General features: G+C 37.8%; 1 protein-coding gene across 1 annotated transcript; it reads left to right on the top strand.

The window, feature by feature from the left end:
- The first annotated feature begins 5,972 nt into the window (after positions 1-5,972).
- On the top strand, positions 5,973-9,857 carry LOC122312854 (zinc finger protein 37-like). The gene has a single exon (XM_043127508.1). It carries the CDS (start codon positions 6,441-6,443, stop codon positions 7,950-7,952), a length of 1,512 nt encoding a protein of 503 aa, XP_042983442.1. The 5' UTR covers positions 5,973-6,440; the 3' UTR covers positions 7,953-9,857.
- The last annotated feature ends 5,347 nt before the right edge of the window (positions 9,858-15,204 follow it).

The following is a 15,204-nucleotide window of genomic DNA, read 5'->3' as shown; positions in this document are numbered from 1 at the left end:
GGCTTGAATTACGAAAGGTTGTAATTGGAAGATAACCAAGGGGGATGGGAAGACATTTTTGGACAACAGTTTAGGAACGAAAGATGTGGGTGACTTGAAAAGGAAGGTTGACTCCCAGATGACTACGGCTAAAGGGGTCATAAATATTGAAGAATTTGATGGGATAAGGTCATAAATATTGAAGAATTTGATGGGGCAACTGAAATTCCTATGTAGGGAATATCTCCCGAGATTTTTGCTTTTGATGGAATCTCGTCAGTTGACATCTTTCCCAATAAAATGCAGCATTAGAGTGGCCCAGTCAGGAATAAGAGGTCAGTAAGATCAGGTAGTAAAGGGGTGACCCAGCATAAAATGTAGAAAAAAATGGCTCGTGCAGGCCCATCAAGTTTAGGGCTCCACCCTCTAGTGGAAGGTGTTTGTAGGAGTTCAAGTAAGGCACAGAAAAGAAAGTCACTTTATGATCAGGATGATGTGGGTTTAAAGAGAAGTAAGTAGACATGTGAGAACCTAATAGAGGAAGACAATGTTTTGGCAGAGGCTACTTTGCAACCCTGCCATTCACCATGAAACTCCTACGTTAGAACTGCCGAGGGCTTGGAAACCGTCAAACAGTTAGAAAACTTCATCTTTTGGTGAAGGAAAAGGCCCACAGATTGTATTTATTTCTTTGACTAAGTGCAATCGAGAAAGAGTTGAGATGGTAAGAAATAGATTGGGTTTTGTTAACAGTTTTGTGGTGAACAATTTGGGGAGGAGTGGGGGTCTTGCTATGATATGGGATGAGAAAACAAATGCTTCTTTGTATTCTTACTCGAGGCATCATATTTCCTTAATGATCAAAAGTGAGGAGGAAGGTAGAGAGTGGCATCTAACAGGTTTCTATGGGGATCTTGTTATGGAGAAAAGAAAGGATAGTTGGGATTTGTTGTGTCTCCTAAGGTCTGACAGAAGTTGTCCATGGTTGTGCATGGGCAACTTTAATGAGCTGGTGTCTAATGAGGAGAAGATGGGAGCGACAGATAGACCTTTTTTCCAAATGGAAAGGTTTAGAGAGGTTTTGGATAAGTGTGAACTTGGAGATTTGGGTTACATTGGATCACATTTCAGTGGTGCAATAAAAGAGAGGGGAGGGGTTTCATTAAGGAAAGACTAGATATGATCTTGGGGAACATTGTTTGGCCTAGCTTGTCTGAAACAACTCTTATTAATGTGTTGCCAGTGGAAAATTCATATCATACCCCATTGCTGGTAAATTGCTTTAATAATCAGGAGGAACATTTTGTTCATAAAAAACTTTTTAGATATGAGGCTTTCTGGTCTAAAAAACAAGGGAGCAAAGATATTGTTCACAGGGCTTGAGCAGCTATAAAGGGTGGACATATAATAGATTGCAGAATGTTCAGCAGGCACTAAAAAATTGTATGTACAAGCTACAATCATGGGCCAAAAGCTCAAGAGGTAACCATCAACAACTGGTCAATCAAAAGAGAGATATGCTTTAGCATTTGCAAGAGTTAAATGTTGGTGATCTTAATGGGCCAATCAAAGATCTTCAAGAGGAAGTGGATGTCCTTTTAGAAGATGAGGAGCTGAAATGGCGACAAAGGGCTAAGCAACAATGGCTATTAGGTGGAGATATGAATTTTAAGTTTTTTCATAAGTGTGCTTCTCACATAAGGAAGGTCAATATGATTAGAAGAATCATAGATGAGAGGGGGAGTTGGGCAACTAATTTTGTGGCAGTAAGCAAGGCCTTTCAATCCTATTACCAGAATTTGTTTACTTCGTCTTCTCATTTTGTCTACGAGGAAGTAGTACAAGTCGTGGATAGAGTAATTACTATAGAGATGAACAAGTAGTTGATGAGGAGATGCTCTTTGGAGGAAGTGAGATTAACAGTCTTTGACATGAATCCTTATGGCTCTCCTAGGCCCGATGGATTCTCTGCAGGTTTCTATCAAGATAACTGGCAAGAAGTTGGTGTGGAGGTGGCAGCTGTAGTGTAGGAAATACTAGACACTAGGAGTGGTTTGGTTGAGATTAATTATACTTATATTGTTTTGATTCCTAAGAAGAAAAATCCTACTTTAGTCACTGAGTACAGGTACATAAGTTTATACAATGTGATCTACAAGGTGGTTTCTAACATTCTTGAAAATAGACTGAAACAGTTTCTCCATTTTATTATTTCCCCTCCTCAGAGTGCTTGTCTCTAGGAGATTAATCTCTGACAACATCATTGTGGCTTATGAAGCGATGCATTTTATGAAAAATAGGATGAGAGATAAGAAGGAAGGATATATGGCACTTAAGCTAGATATGAGTAAGGCCTACGATAGGATTGAGTGGGCATTTTTGGAAGCTGTTTTACTTAAAATGGGTTTTAACGAGGAGTGCACTGCCTTGGTTTTACAGTGTGTGAGCACTGTTAATTACTCCATATTGCTTAATGGAAGACCTCAGCAAAATTTTTATCCTATGAGGGGTTTGAGACAAGGGGATCCCTTATCCCCTACCTTTTCATCATTTGCTCTGAGGTTCTTGGAAAGATGCTAAATCAAGCTGAGCAAAAGGGGTTCATTACAGGTTTTCCTTTTGCTAGAGGAAGTTTACTGGTTAATCATCTCTTTTTTGCAAATGACAGCTTGCTGTTTTGTAAAGCCAATGCTTTAGAGTGGAGCAGACTATGTGGTATTCTCAAAGCATATGAAAATGCTTTTGGACAGAGGCTAAATATGGACAAAACAACTATTTATTTTAGTTGTAACATGAGGATTGAAGCAAAGGATGCTATTTTGGCAGCTGCAGGTCTGGTGGAAGCCAAGTCTTATGAAAAATACTTAAATCTTCCAGGCTATGTGGGAAAACATAAATTGAATGCTTTTAAACCTGTTTTGAATAGTATAAGAGCAAGAATGCAAAACTGGACTGTGAGGTTCTTATCTCAAGCAGGAAAGGAGGTATTGCTGAAATCTGTTATGCAAGCTATTCCCACCTACTGTATGAGCATCTTCAAACTCCCAAAGCAATTTTGACTACTATTAACTCATTAATGCAAGAGTTTTGGTGGGGGATGAAAGGGGACAAATCTAAAGTTAAATGGATTCCTTGGAAAACTCTGGGCATATCTAAAGAAGAGGAAGGACTTGGCTACAGAAATTCTGAGAAGTTCAATATTGCTCTCCTAGCTAAGCAAGGGTGGAGACTCATAAAACATTTAGACTCACTAGCTGCTAGAGTGTTGAAGGCAAAATACTTCCACAAAACTGACTTTATGAAGGCAAAGGTGGGAAGCAACCCTTTTTACTTATGGAGGAGTTTTGCTGCAGGTAGGGAGGTTTTAAGTGAAGGAATGTTCTGGTACATTGGTAATGGTGACTCAGTCAGAGTATGGCACGATAAATGGGTTCCTAGACCAACTTCTTATAAAGTTCAATCATCAAGGAAGGTATTGGATGAGAATTCGAAGGTTTGTTGTTTAATTGACCAGCAAGAAGGTGAATGGAAGATACATTTATTGTAGGAAGTATTTGATCCAGATGAGGCTGAAGTTATAAGTTGAATCCCTTTGAGTATAACTAATGCTAGTGACTTAATGACTTGGCGATGCACTGGTGCTGGAAAGTTTTTTGTAAAGAGTGTCTATCATTTATTAGGTACGATGGAGGCAAAGGATTAGGGTCAATCCTCCTATGCTGTCCAAAAGAATAAAGTCTGGTCTCATATTTGGAAACTGGGGGTCACTAATGTCAAAATAATGCTACTATGGAGGGCTTGTCACGAGTCTATGGTTACAAAGCTTAATTTGTTTAAGAAAAGGATAGTGGGTTCTCCACTATGTCCAGTTTGCCAGCAGGAGCCAAAATCTATCATGCATGCTTTGTGGTTGTGCAGCTTAGTACAAGATGTGTGGGGTATGAGTCTAAGGAAGCTGTAGAAAGGAGTAGTTATGGAAAGTGCATTTAAGGAGTTGTGGATTCATTTAAGTTTTGTACTGGAAAATAAAGAACTTGATGAGTTTGTAGCAACAGTTTACTAGATTTGGAAGAGAAGAAACAATTTAGTCTTTGAAAATAAGTTTTGGGACCTAGGGAAGATAGTAGAAGCAGCCAAAATTGTTGTATCAGAGTACGGGGTAGCTAATGAAATTCCTAATGCTGTTTAGGTAGGAACTAGTCACAGTGTTCTTAGTTGGAACCCTCCACCTTTGAATGTCTTCAAAGCTAATTGGGATGCGGCTGTCGATAGAGGAAGGAGTAAGATTGGTGCTGGTGTAGTGATTAGAGACTGGGAGGGAAGAGTGGTGGCTTCATTGAGTTCACGTAAATATTTTTTTCTTGATGCTCATTTAGCAGAATCTTATGGAGTCTTGAAAGCAGTCATTCTGTGCAAACATTTGGGTATTAAATATGTTATTCTTGAGGGTGATGCAATACAGGTTGTAATGGATCTTAACAACCCAAACTAGAAAGGGACTTCAGCAGGGATAATTTTATATGTCAAAGCCTTATTGCTTCACTTCGATAAGTGGTCAGTAGTTCATGTGTCATGAGATTGTAATAGTTTGGCTCATGTTTTAGCCAAGGATGCAATTAAACTCTCTTAGGAGAGCATTGTTTTGAGGGACATTCCCTCTTGTATTCATCCTTCGGATCATTTGAGTTGAATAAAGATGATATGTTCTAAAAAATAATGAGCCATGAACTGATTAGAGCTTCTTGACAATAGCACTCAAAAGTAAATGCCTATACCGAGTTGTTTGGTCGTGCCAAGTAGGGATTTTTGCTTTGCAAAAGTTTTGTAGAAGGGAATGGTTGCAAAGTCTAAATTTTATTTTCTTCTTGGTATGTCTCCCTTGAGTGTTTTAACTTTAAAGAATTTTTTAAAAGGGTTTCACTTTATGAAGACATTTCTTATCTTTAATACTTATTTGCTTTCTTTAATTTAGATGGCATGTGCTGCTACTATTGAATTCATATGCAAACTAAAACGGTGCAATTAAAAGTTTGGCCTAATCATTGCAGTGGTGGGCTTTAATTGCCAGTACTGCAAACAACTCAAGCTATTCAACAATCCAATTCTCTTTTGTTCTTTCTACTCTCGAGCATTCTAACCAGAACCAGTGGGAATTTAGATGAATCTATAGCTCATAGGCTTTATGTGGACAAGTCTCTTTACATAGGCATAGCCCTCCATTTCCTTTTCACTTTATTCATTTTCTTTGTGGCTAAATATACTTTAATCAAGCTTTGACAATGCAAACAGAATTCAATGAGTTTACAGCGCATCTGAAGCATCAATGATCAATCCACAGTAAAGAAATGGTTTGTAGGAGTTCTAAATAGACAAGTCTCATATAAGTTTTTATAAAAAAGTAAATCTTATTTAAAAAAAAGTATAAAAGAAATTATTATTTATTAATGTGATTCATTTTTTTTTATAAAAGACTTGTACAAGAGTACTTGTCTATCACTCATAGACAACTACAAGTTAATAACATTCAAGCAGGAAAAATGGGAAAATGCTAATTTTTTAACAGGATGTTGTTGATGAAACTTTTTGTGTTATTTTTTTATTTTATAATTTTTATTATTTCCAAAGGTCAAAAGAAAGATGGAGATGGGCATCTAGCTGATGCATAACAAAGAGAAGGTGACGAAAATATTATCCTAAATAAATAAATAAATATCCCTTTCAATGGGACCAAATGTGGGAGCTCAAAACAACAACGGTTGGAGATACATATGACTTTTCACTTGTTGGAGCTCTCCCAAGCAAAGACAAAACTAAGGAATAGTTTGGATGTTTCAGTTTCAGTTTGCCATATCTGGTACTCCTTACCCCGTCAGATCTTCTGAACACCCACGAATCCAGACCGTTCGATCTATCAGCGAAAGGTTCTCAACGGAGTACACGTGCTGCCTATCTTTTATTCCCTTTTTTAGTCTTTTGCTTCCATGCATGGAATTCTCCTCCAACTACAACACAAGAGAGAGAGAGAGAGGGGGAGAGAAAGACAGAGTCTAGCCTTTGCTTTGATTGTTCTTCCTAGGCCTGCTCGTCCCCATCATTGGCGACCCATTTCTTCACAATTCCGAATTTTCATTTCAAAATCCATTACATTTTGAACGTTCTAGAGGGGATAGAGTAGACGGAGATGGAATTTAAAGGGACCCTTTTTGTGGGTCGGGTGTCGTACTTCACCAAACTGTCACATCATAGTCCTTTGTGATTCTTCTTTATCGCCACTGGTATAAAGCAAGAAACTTCGTGATCTGTCGCTGAACTCCTCGATCTGGGCCTGCTTTCTCACTTCTTCTGCTCTCGGTGGAAGGAGATTATGGAATGTACCGTTCTTGCAGATTTGAGGTAAGACTTTGTTTTCTCATTTTGTTTTGCTTGCTGGGTATCTCTGGTTAAACTGGTCTGATTAATCAATGGAAGAAAAGCAAAGGAAGAAGTTTGTTTGCAAGTTTTGCAACAAAAGGTACCCATCCGGGAAGGCCTTGGGTGGGCACATCAGAACCCACATGAATGGGAATTCAGCTGAGAAAGAAGAAGCAGAAGTTAATGGAAAGGGAATGAAATTTCCATCTATGGATGGCGGAAGCAAGAACAAGAGAGATTCAGGGTCCGAAACTGGCGGTTGGAATTCCAGTTACGGTCTTAGAGAGAAGCCCAAGAGAACATGGAGGTTTGTGGATTCGAGTTCTAGTTCATTGCATGAAAGGATTTGTAAAGAATGTGGCAAAGGCTTTCAGTCGTTGAAAGCTCTCTGTGGTCACATGGCTTGTCACTCCGAGAAAGAGAAGATGAATGAGAACCAGAAACTAGAAATTGATAGTCAATCAGTTACCAGGACATCGGCTTCGGGGAAGCTTAGGAGATCGAAAAGAACGAGGTACAAGACTCTTGAGGATTACCCTTTGGCAAACGGTTCTTCATCTGTCTCGGAGATTGAACAAGAACAAGAAGAGGCGGCTTTGAGTTTGATGATGTTTTCAAGGGACTCTGGTTGTAGAGCTGGTTTGAGTTCGGTGGTGGAATATTCCAATAACAATTCAGTGGTTTTAGAGGCCAAATCATCGACTATCGAGGTGAAAATTACAATGAAGAATGGTGGGAATTATGCATCTGACATGAATCAATCTGTTAAGCCGAAGAAGCAAAGTGATGATTTGAGAACTTATGAGATTAGTTTTTCCGATAATTCTGATTCTGGGTATTTTAATAATGGACCCAAAAAGGCTGAATCAGATGTTTCTGTGGATGGATCTCCTACGAGTGGTGAATTGAAGAAGCCCAGAGAGGAATATAGATCTGGAGCTGGAGGCTTTAATGCTGAATTGGCTAAAATTTCGAACAGATTCAATTGTGTGACGTCTGAATTCGGGGGATTGATTAGAAATGAAGGATATGATCAAGTGGGGAGAGCTTTCGTGGTGGGTAATTCGAGAATGAGAACCAAAAAGGGTTCTCATGCTCAGAAGCGAAAGAAATATGAGTGCGAGAATTGTAACATGTTCTTCCATTCTCGTCGGGCTCTGGGAACGCACAGAACCACCCATACACAGATAAATGGGTGCTGGGAGTCTATATATGATAGTGGCGAAAACAACACAGACACTGATCATTCTCTTCCTCTCCCAAAGCATTGCAGTAAAACCCTCGAGTCTTGCGGTGTCAAAATCTCAAAAAATCAAAGCATCTCTGGCCATTCTGACAAGCCAAAGAAAAGCAAGGGGCATGAGTGCCCAATCTGCTTCAGAGTTTTCAGGTCGGGACAAGCTTTAGGTGGTCACAAGAGGTCTCATTTTTTCGGAGGTTCTGAAGAAAAAACTATTATCATCGAGCAAGAACTCCCTGAGTTTCCTGGCCTAATTGATCTTAATCTTCCTGCACCCACTGAGGAAGAGGCAGATGGACAGGCTGAGTTCATGCCATGGTAGGTTGCAAACAGCCACAAGCATGACTTTGCTGGTGGTTAGCTTTTAAATTCTCGGTCATACTTCCATGATGATGTGAGGGTGTACAGACAAGTTGGCCAGATTTTTTGGTTTTTCATTTTGAATTTTTGCTTCAGATTCAAGGGTGTTAGGTAGAGCTAAATGTTCCATTACTGCTTCTTCACTGTAAGCAGCACTCTTTCCTGCACTTGAATATCATTTCTTTAGTTGTTTAATGTTATTAGAGCAATGCGATTCGTCCTAAATTATGCCATCTCAATCACACACGTACGTAACATGGCACATTTTAAGTGCTTGGTGGGTAAATTGAAATCATTTAAGTTGTGCTACATAAGTATGATCGAAGATGACAAGATTTAGGAGTAAGAGTGGCATTATGGTTGATGTTATTAACTCCAGAATGTTGAGTTCATTCGTCTACAGCAGCGCAAACCCAACATACGTGTACTGAATTAAATTCTTCATTTCTTGAAGTTCTTTCGCTGTAATTAGCCTCGTCTAATGAAATATACTTCCATACGCTGCAAAAATCTCTGAACATTTCTCAGCTTTGAATCTTGGATAGCGTACGTGATATTGGATGGGGATGGGGTTGAGCTAGGCCCTGGTTTCAAAAGCTTCCCATGAAAAGGATCTGACGTCAATCCCCTATATAATACACACACACACACACACGATCACTTGAACAAATTTCACTGCTGAAATACTTTTGTCAAGTGTAATAGAGAGTCGAGGACCACCTGCTTTTGATGGGGGGTTATAAAGTTTCGTTCTTAAGGTTGTAAGGGAAGGTTCCTCTTGAAGTTCGATGTCTACCAGTACTGTGTTTTCACGTTCATAATACACTGTCAATATTGGTGAAGTCCCAACTCATTTTTCCCTGCAATTGCTGCCTGCAACGTGCGCATCTGATATTATCCCACTCTGACGGGCAGAATTTCCCACAGAAATTTGGCTGGATTAGTGATGTCTCTAATGGTAATGGCCCTACTTCTTCTTGTTCCTTTATTCAACCAAATTCCTTGTATTTAGTGCAGACAAGGGCTACAATTCAGTTAACTTTGTGAAACAGGACGTCTGTCGAAGATTCTGCATTTCACATACTTAAATGGGTCGGCAAAAAAAGGGGAATATTTTTGAGTGGTTGAGTAAATTTCTCGAGCTCAAAGGCTTGATTGGGATAATATCTATGAAAGGAATTAAAGTCGAAGCACTTGTCATTATTCCAGGGTGAAAGAGTGAGTGGAAGGAGGAGGAGGTGGCTGTTGTACTGATCGATCTGCAATATCATCCCATTTATCTTCTGCATCTTTCCGATTCTAATTATTCTTTTTTTCTGGGTCTGGAAAGGGACAACTTTTTCTAGTTTATTATCTCATGGGGCTCAGGTCAGCTTGCATCGGGCAGAATCAAGAAGCACTGCAAGAGAATCAGCTCTCATAATCTGTGAAATGGATTGGAGTCAGCTTGCTTGCTTGCATAATTATTTGAATCAGGAACAGCTGGGAAGTAGAAACTCTCACGCAAGCGAGGTGCTGATTAAAGTGGGTTTTGAATATGGGTTGTCCTCGTTGCTCCTCTCAAAAATTCAGAAACTATGTGGGAAAAGAAGACAAGCAATTTAATAAAGGGACTTGTAATGGGTCTGCCATTATGCAGCAATGTCCAAGTCCATTGCCATTTCGACGAAAGTGCTGCTGCTGCTGCTGCTAGGACTAAACAGTTTTTTTAAAGACTTTTTAACTTTATATCCAATCAACTCCAAGGCATAATACGGCTTTGCTTGAAGTAAACCGACATGTTACTTCGACATGTACGTGGGGTTATACTTTATTGTCTGCGGTGGGAGAGCCATTGGAATTACACTCATTTTCTTTTTCTTTGCCACTCATCGCCTCCCCCCCCCCCCCCCCCCCCCCCCCAAAAAAACAAGCTTTAGCTATTTGGAATGCCCTTTTTTTTGCGTTAGAAGATTACAAACAAAAGATTGAAATAAAGACAGAAAATTATTAAACATTTGAGAGGGTGGCGATTCCCAACGACTCCAAATTAAATTCCACCAAGTTACAAAAGAGAATATTGGAAATAGACCTATAGGGACTGTTCTATTGCCCTCTAGGCCTAAAGTCTTAATGCTTTATTTGGAATATGAGATGAGATGATAAATAAAAAATGCTAGCTTCTAGACATCCCTACTGTTTATAGGAGAAAAACAACACTCCATTAAGTATAAGACACGTACGAAAGTGGTGAATTAGGACAATAAACAACAATACAGGTGATCAAAACTGAATTACTTTGAAAAAGTCCCTCTAGGTTTTATCCTTCCTCCACCGAAACCCTTCCACATTGCACAGTAACCCGTCGCTGCCACTATTGACCATAGCAACTTGCCATCACCGCCACCGAATGGAGACCCCATAGTTGCTGACCACGCTTCCAGTCACCCACCACGATTGCCATTGCCCACTACACTCGCCGTCACCCACCATAGTAGCTGCCCACTCAATGGTTTGATTTTTGCACTTTGTATTTGAATATCTTTCGAATAGTTAGAGTTTTGTTTATTTGTGATTGGAGTTTGAACAAATTGTGTGGCTCTTAAGAATTTATTTGGTAAAGAAAAGTTAATTTTTTTGGTAACAAAGGATTTCAAAGACCATTCTAATACAAAGATGTTTGGATTGGGAGTAAAAAAATTACATAGATTTGGTGTGAGTTTGTGTTGTTAGGGAAATGAAAATGGAATAAAAATTACATCACGAAAAGGACCCAAACACTCATCACCTCACTTTTTAGCTGCATAATAATTTGACCCAGGGCCCCATTTTTGAAGTCTTTTACATTTTTGATTGTTATTTGATGTGTGTGCGTCGATTTTTTGTTTCTAATTTTATAACAAATGATCAAATTTGGAGTTCTGATAGCGATGAAGTTGAGATAATGACGAGTTACACATGTGTAGAAGGTGAAGATATAGAAGATGTGAATGTAGAAGATGTTGTAAATTTGAAAGATGATGTAGAAAATGATGTGAATGTAGAAAAATATAGTGAATATGGAAGATGAGTTAGTGTGGATGATAGAGTGAATTTGATTCCTTATTCGAGTAGTGGTTTAAATGAGTCATTCATCGGTATAGTATTTGATGATGAAGAAGACACCTAAACCTTTTACAAGGCGTATTGAAGAAGTAAAGGTTTTTCCATTTGGACCTAGCATACTTGATTATCAAAAGAGGAGAAAAAATTAATTGTTGCAGACTATGTTTGCTCAAGGGAAGGATTTCGATGGGAAATGAGCAAAAAAAAAAAAAAAAAAAAATCTAGAACCCATTGAGACAAATATGAGTTGTAAAGCATTGATAGGGATAAAAAAAACAAGAGAGTGAAAAGTTGATAGTATGTAAGTTTGTGCTCAACATAATCACGTGCTACTAACACCAAGAAGTACTGGTATGTTTCGTGTTAAAAAAAAAAACCTTATTATGACTTTAAATGAGTCTGGTATATTGACAAAGAAAATAATGTTGATGTTGAGTAAAGAAGTAAGGGGTGACTTTAACATTGGGTATATTGTCAAGGATGTGAAAAATTACTTGGGGAACAAAAGGAGAAAATTATTTGGAGAGGGAGATGCACAAAGGTTATATGAGTATTTTGTTGGTCGACAATGCAAAGATTCTGAATTTGTGTACTCCATGCGAGTTAATGAGAATGGGTTTATGAGAAGTTGTTTTTGAGTTGATGCTTGATTAAGAGTTGCATACAAAATATTTTGGAGATGTTGTAACATTCAATGATACATATTTGACAAATATTAATAAGATGTCATTTGTTCCATTTTCTGGAGTTAACCATCATCATCAAACCATAATGTTTGGTTGTACCTTGTTAGTTAACAAAACAGCCAAGTCATATACATGGTTATTGAGAACATGGTAAGAGGCAATGCTTGGACGTGCCCTTGCAACCATAATTGCCGATGATGACAAGGCTATAGCGAAAGCCATTATAGAGGTATTCTCAAATACAACTCATAGGTTGTGCTTGTGGCATATTCTTCAAAAAATTTCTAAACATTTGGGTCATGTATATAACAAATTTCTGGACTTTCAAAAATATTTTCATCATTTTATTCATAAGACAATTACAATTGCTGAGTTGGAGCATGAATGAAGTGTTATATTAGTAAAGTATGAGTTAGGAAATAATACATGACTGCAAAATCTTTGTAATCGACGGGAGAAGTGGGTTTCAGCTTACTTATGTTCAACATTTTATGCCGGTATGTCAACAACTCAAAGAAATGAAAGCATGAATAAGTTATTCAAAGATTATGTTCGTTCCAGCACTATGGTTAGTGATTTTGTGCATCAATATGAGAAAGCATTAGATGTACATTATTTTAAAGAGAAAGAAACGGATGTGAGAACAAAAATTACCTAGGCCATATTGAAAACATGTTACAAAATTGAAGAAGAGGCTAGCATAGTGTACACAAGAAAGTATTTCATGATTTTTCAAAATGAACTTTTTAGTAACCAACGCTACAAATCAACCAAATTGTGCAATGGGGCATAAGTAAGACTTATATAGTGGTATCTCATGGCAAAGACACCCCTCTCTATATTGTGACCTTGGACCGGGAGGAGACAAGGTGACTTATACATGCCATATGTTTGAGTTTATGAGAATTCTCTGTAGGCATATCCTGTGTATACTCTGCAAGAAATCAAAATTAGATAATTAGTCACGGCACTATATTCTAGAAAGATGGACTATCAAAAATAACTCTTTGGGAATGTAACGCTACAAGATGATTTAGCAATAAGAAAAAGCAAGGTCATGATACAATTTTACGTCATTACGGAACTTGAGATGACTAAAAAAGAACTGGACCACCTCTCCTTTACCTTAAACAAGGCCCATAAAGAGCTATTTTTGATGGAAGATCATCGTCAATTGCCTAGGTATACTTGTGTACTTTTTGTGAACTTGGCTATGCCTATTTACTTCAAATAAAATTTCTTATTACCTATAAAAAAAAAATTGCCTAGGTGGAGGGGAGTCAATCAATGATGGGTTTAGCAGAAAAAGTCAGGTTGTCTCGAATTTTTCACAGACGGTGCAGGATCCTTCATGGGTGCCCACAAAAGAGTGTCCAAAGTTTTTGAGAGCAAAGAACCCAAAAGAGAGTCAACCAACCAAGAAAATGCATTGTAACATTTGAAAAAATAAGGGACATACTAGGAACAACTGTCATTCAGTCAGGTATTATAGATTTTGAATATTTTTTATTTATTGATTTTTACTCAAAGTTTAATTTTTTTTTTTATTGTATTTGTTGTTTATATAGGGATATTGGACATACAGCTAAGGTCGAGCGCACTAACTTGGATTCCACAGTTGGAAATATTTGAGTAAGCAAAATAGTCCCAAACTTATGTACTTGGAAATATTTGATTTGATAATTTAATGTGTTTCCACAGTTCAGAATGATGAATTTGAGTAGGCAAAACAGTCCCAAGCTTATGTACTTCAAAATATTTGATATGATAACTTCATGTGTTTTCATAGTTGGGAATGATGAATTTGATTAGGCATGCATGTCATGCAAGTACTTTTTCAAAATAAGGGAAGGGCAAGTGATGCAATAAAATTACAGTTTACATGTTCATTATAAACGAGTTGTCCAAAGCTAGAGCTAAAACAACTTACATGAGTCAAAGCACTGCTCAACATACACTAATATTTTTGGAATACATAAAAATTACAACAAAAATCTCGATAAAAAACAACCATGATATCAACAAAGCCTTCAAGGTTCCTTTATACTTCATCTCCATAGCTTTATATTTTGCTTGTTCGAGCAAGTGATGTTCACGAAATAACCTCTCATTCATTCGTTGAAATAACTCAACATCATCTTGCAGCATGAGTTTTATTCACTTTCAAGATCAATCTATTAAAAAAACTCACAATATTTATTAATCTTATAGTTTGGGCAGTTGTAAAATCTTCTGCCAAAACTATTACATTTGCAGAGATTTGGAGTTTCGATGGAATGCCACAATAGTAAAGTGGCCTATCCAAACTTGATTTGTCTTTTCCTCTTGAAGTCCATGAACTTGAATCGGAATGAGAGCCCGAACTTGTCATTTGTTGGAAAATATGGAAGAAAGTATGCACATATGGGAAAAAAAACTCAAATATGAATCTATGTCATAGAACCATATGTTAGAGAACCATATGTCAAAGAAAAGGGAAGTACACGATTGTCATTAGCATTTAGAGTCGAGTGCAAAAAATGAGATTTTCAAATCCAACATGCAAATGCTATTACAAGGGTCTAATTTGAACATAAACTCTTATTCCTTCAGAAGGCTATCACTAATACATCTCTTTCTCCTTTTTTGATATGCAAGTTATCACTAATACAATTGAGTCCACAAGATAATTAGCCCCTGATGAAAACATGAAAATATGATTTCATAAACATGCAAAAGTTTGCCAATACTTTACATGGTCATTGTTGATTAAAACACCAACTCTATTTGAATAGTCTAGTAATAAACTCATTTGAAAAGCTTCCTCATTGAAAGGATACAAAAACAGTGTGCTCAAACATACTTGACCACTGATAGTTCATTGCCTTGAACTTTGCAAACCCAGTTTCACAAAGATGAATTGGGAGATTCACACGGCTATGGTAATTTTTCATTTAATTTGTTTGCCACTAGTAATTTTTTAGTTAGTGTACTAGTGATAGTACGTAATAAAATGGGTGAGGTTGCAAATGAGCAGTGGCCCCGCCTTTGAGTTTTTTTACAAACAGTTACACTTCATTTCTCGGATGAGTTATCAATCTATATGCCGAGATAATTCCCGTAGACCAAATTACAATCACTTCAAAATGGGATCTAATTCCAATACAATACTAAGCATGAAAATAGAAAAATAAGTATACACAAGGACATGACATTTTGAAAATGAGATTTCTTGTCTTTGTGAAGGACACAACAACGTTTTTGGGGGTCGAAATTTTTTCCGGGAGGGCTTTGAGGGTCGACTGCTATCCATCAAGTTGCTATCCACTGGCTCGTCGTGTTCTTTGTCGTCGGGGATGAGTGGGGGTGGATATGAGTTTGGGTTGGGAAGGCGACTTGGGATGGGATGGAGTGGGCTGGGGATGGGTTTGGGTTGGAACATGTAAGAAATAGCTATGTTATGTT

The sequence above is a fragment of the Carya illinoinensis genome, chromosome 6, assembly GCF_018687715.1.
Source record: "Carya illinoinensis cultivar Pawnee chromosome 6, C.illinoinensisPawnee_v1, whole genome shotgun sequence".
NCBI classification, from domain to species: domain Eukaryota; kingdom Viridiplantae; phylum Streptophyta; class Magnoliopsida; order Fagales; family Juglandaceae; genus Carya; species Carya illinoinensis.
Note: the sequence above shows the minus strand (reverse complement) of the source record. Positions and strands in the feature narration are given on the sequence as shown.

What these genes read in the sequence shown, in the direction of transcription:
- LOC122312854 (XM_043127508.1), top strand. Translation starts at nt 6,441, where the DNA reads ATGGAAGAAAAGCAAAGGAAGAAGTTTGTTTGCAAGTTTTGCAACAAA.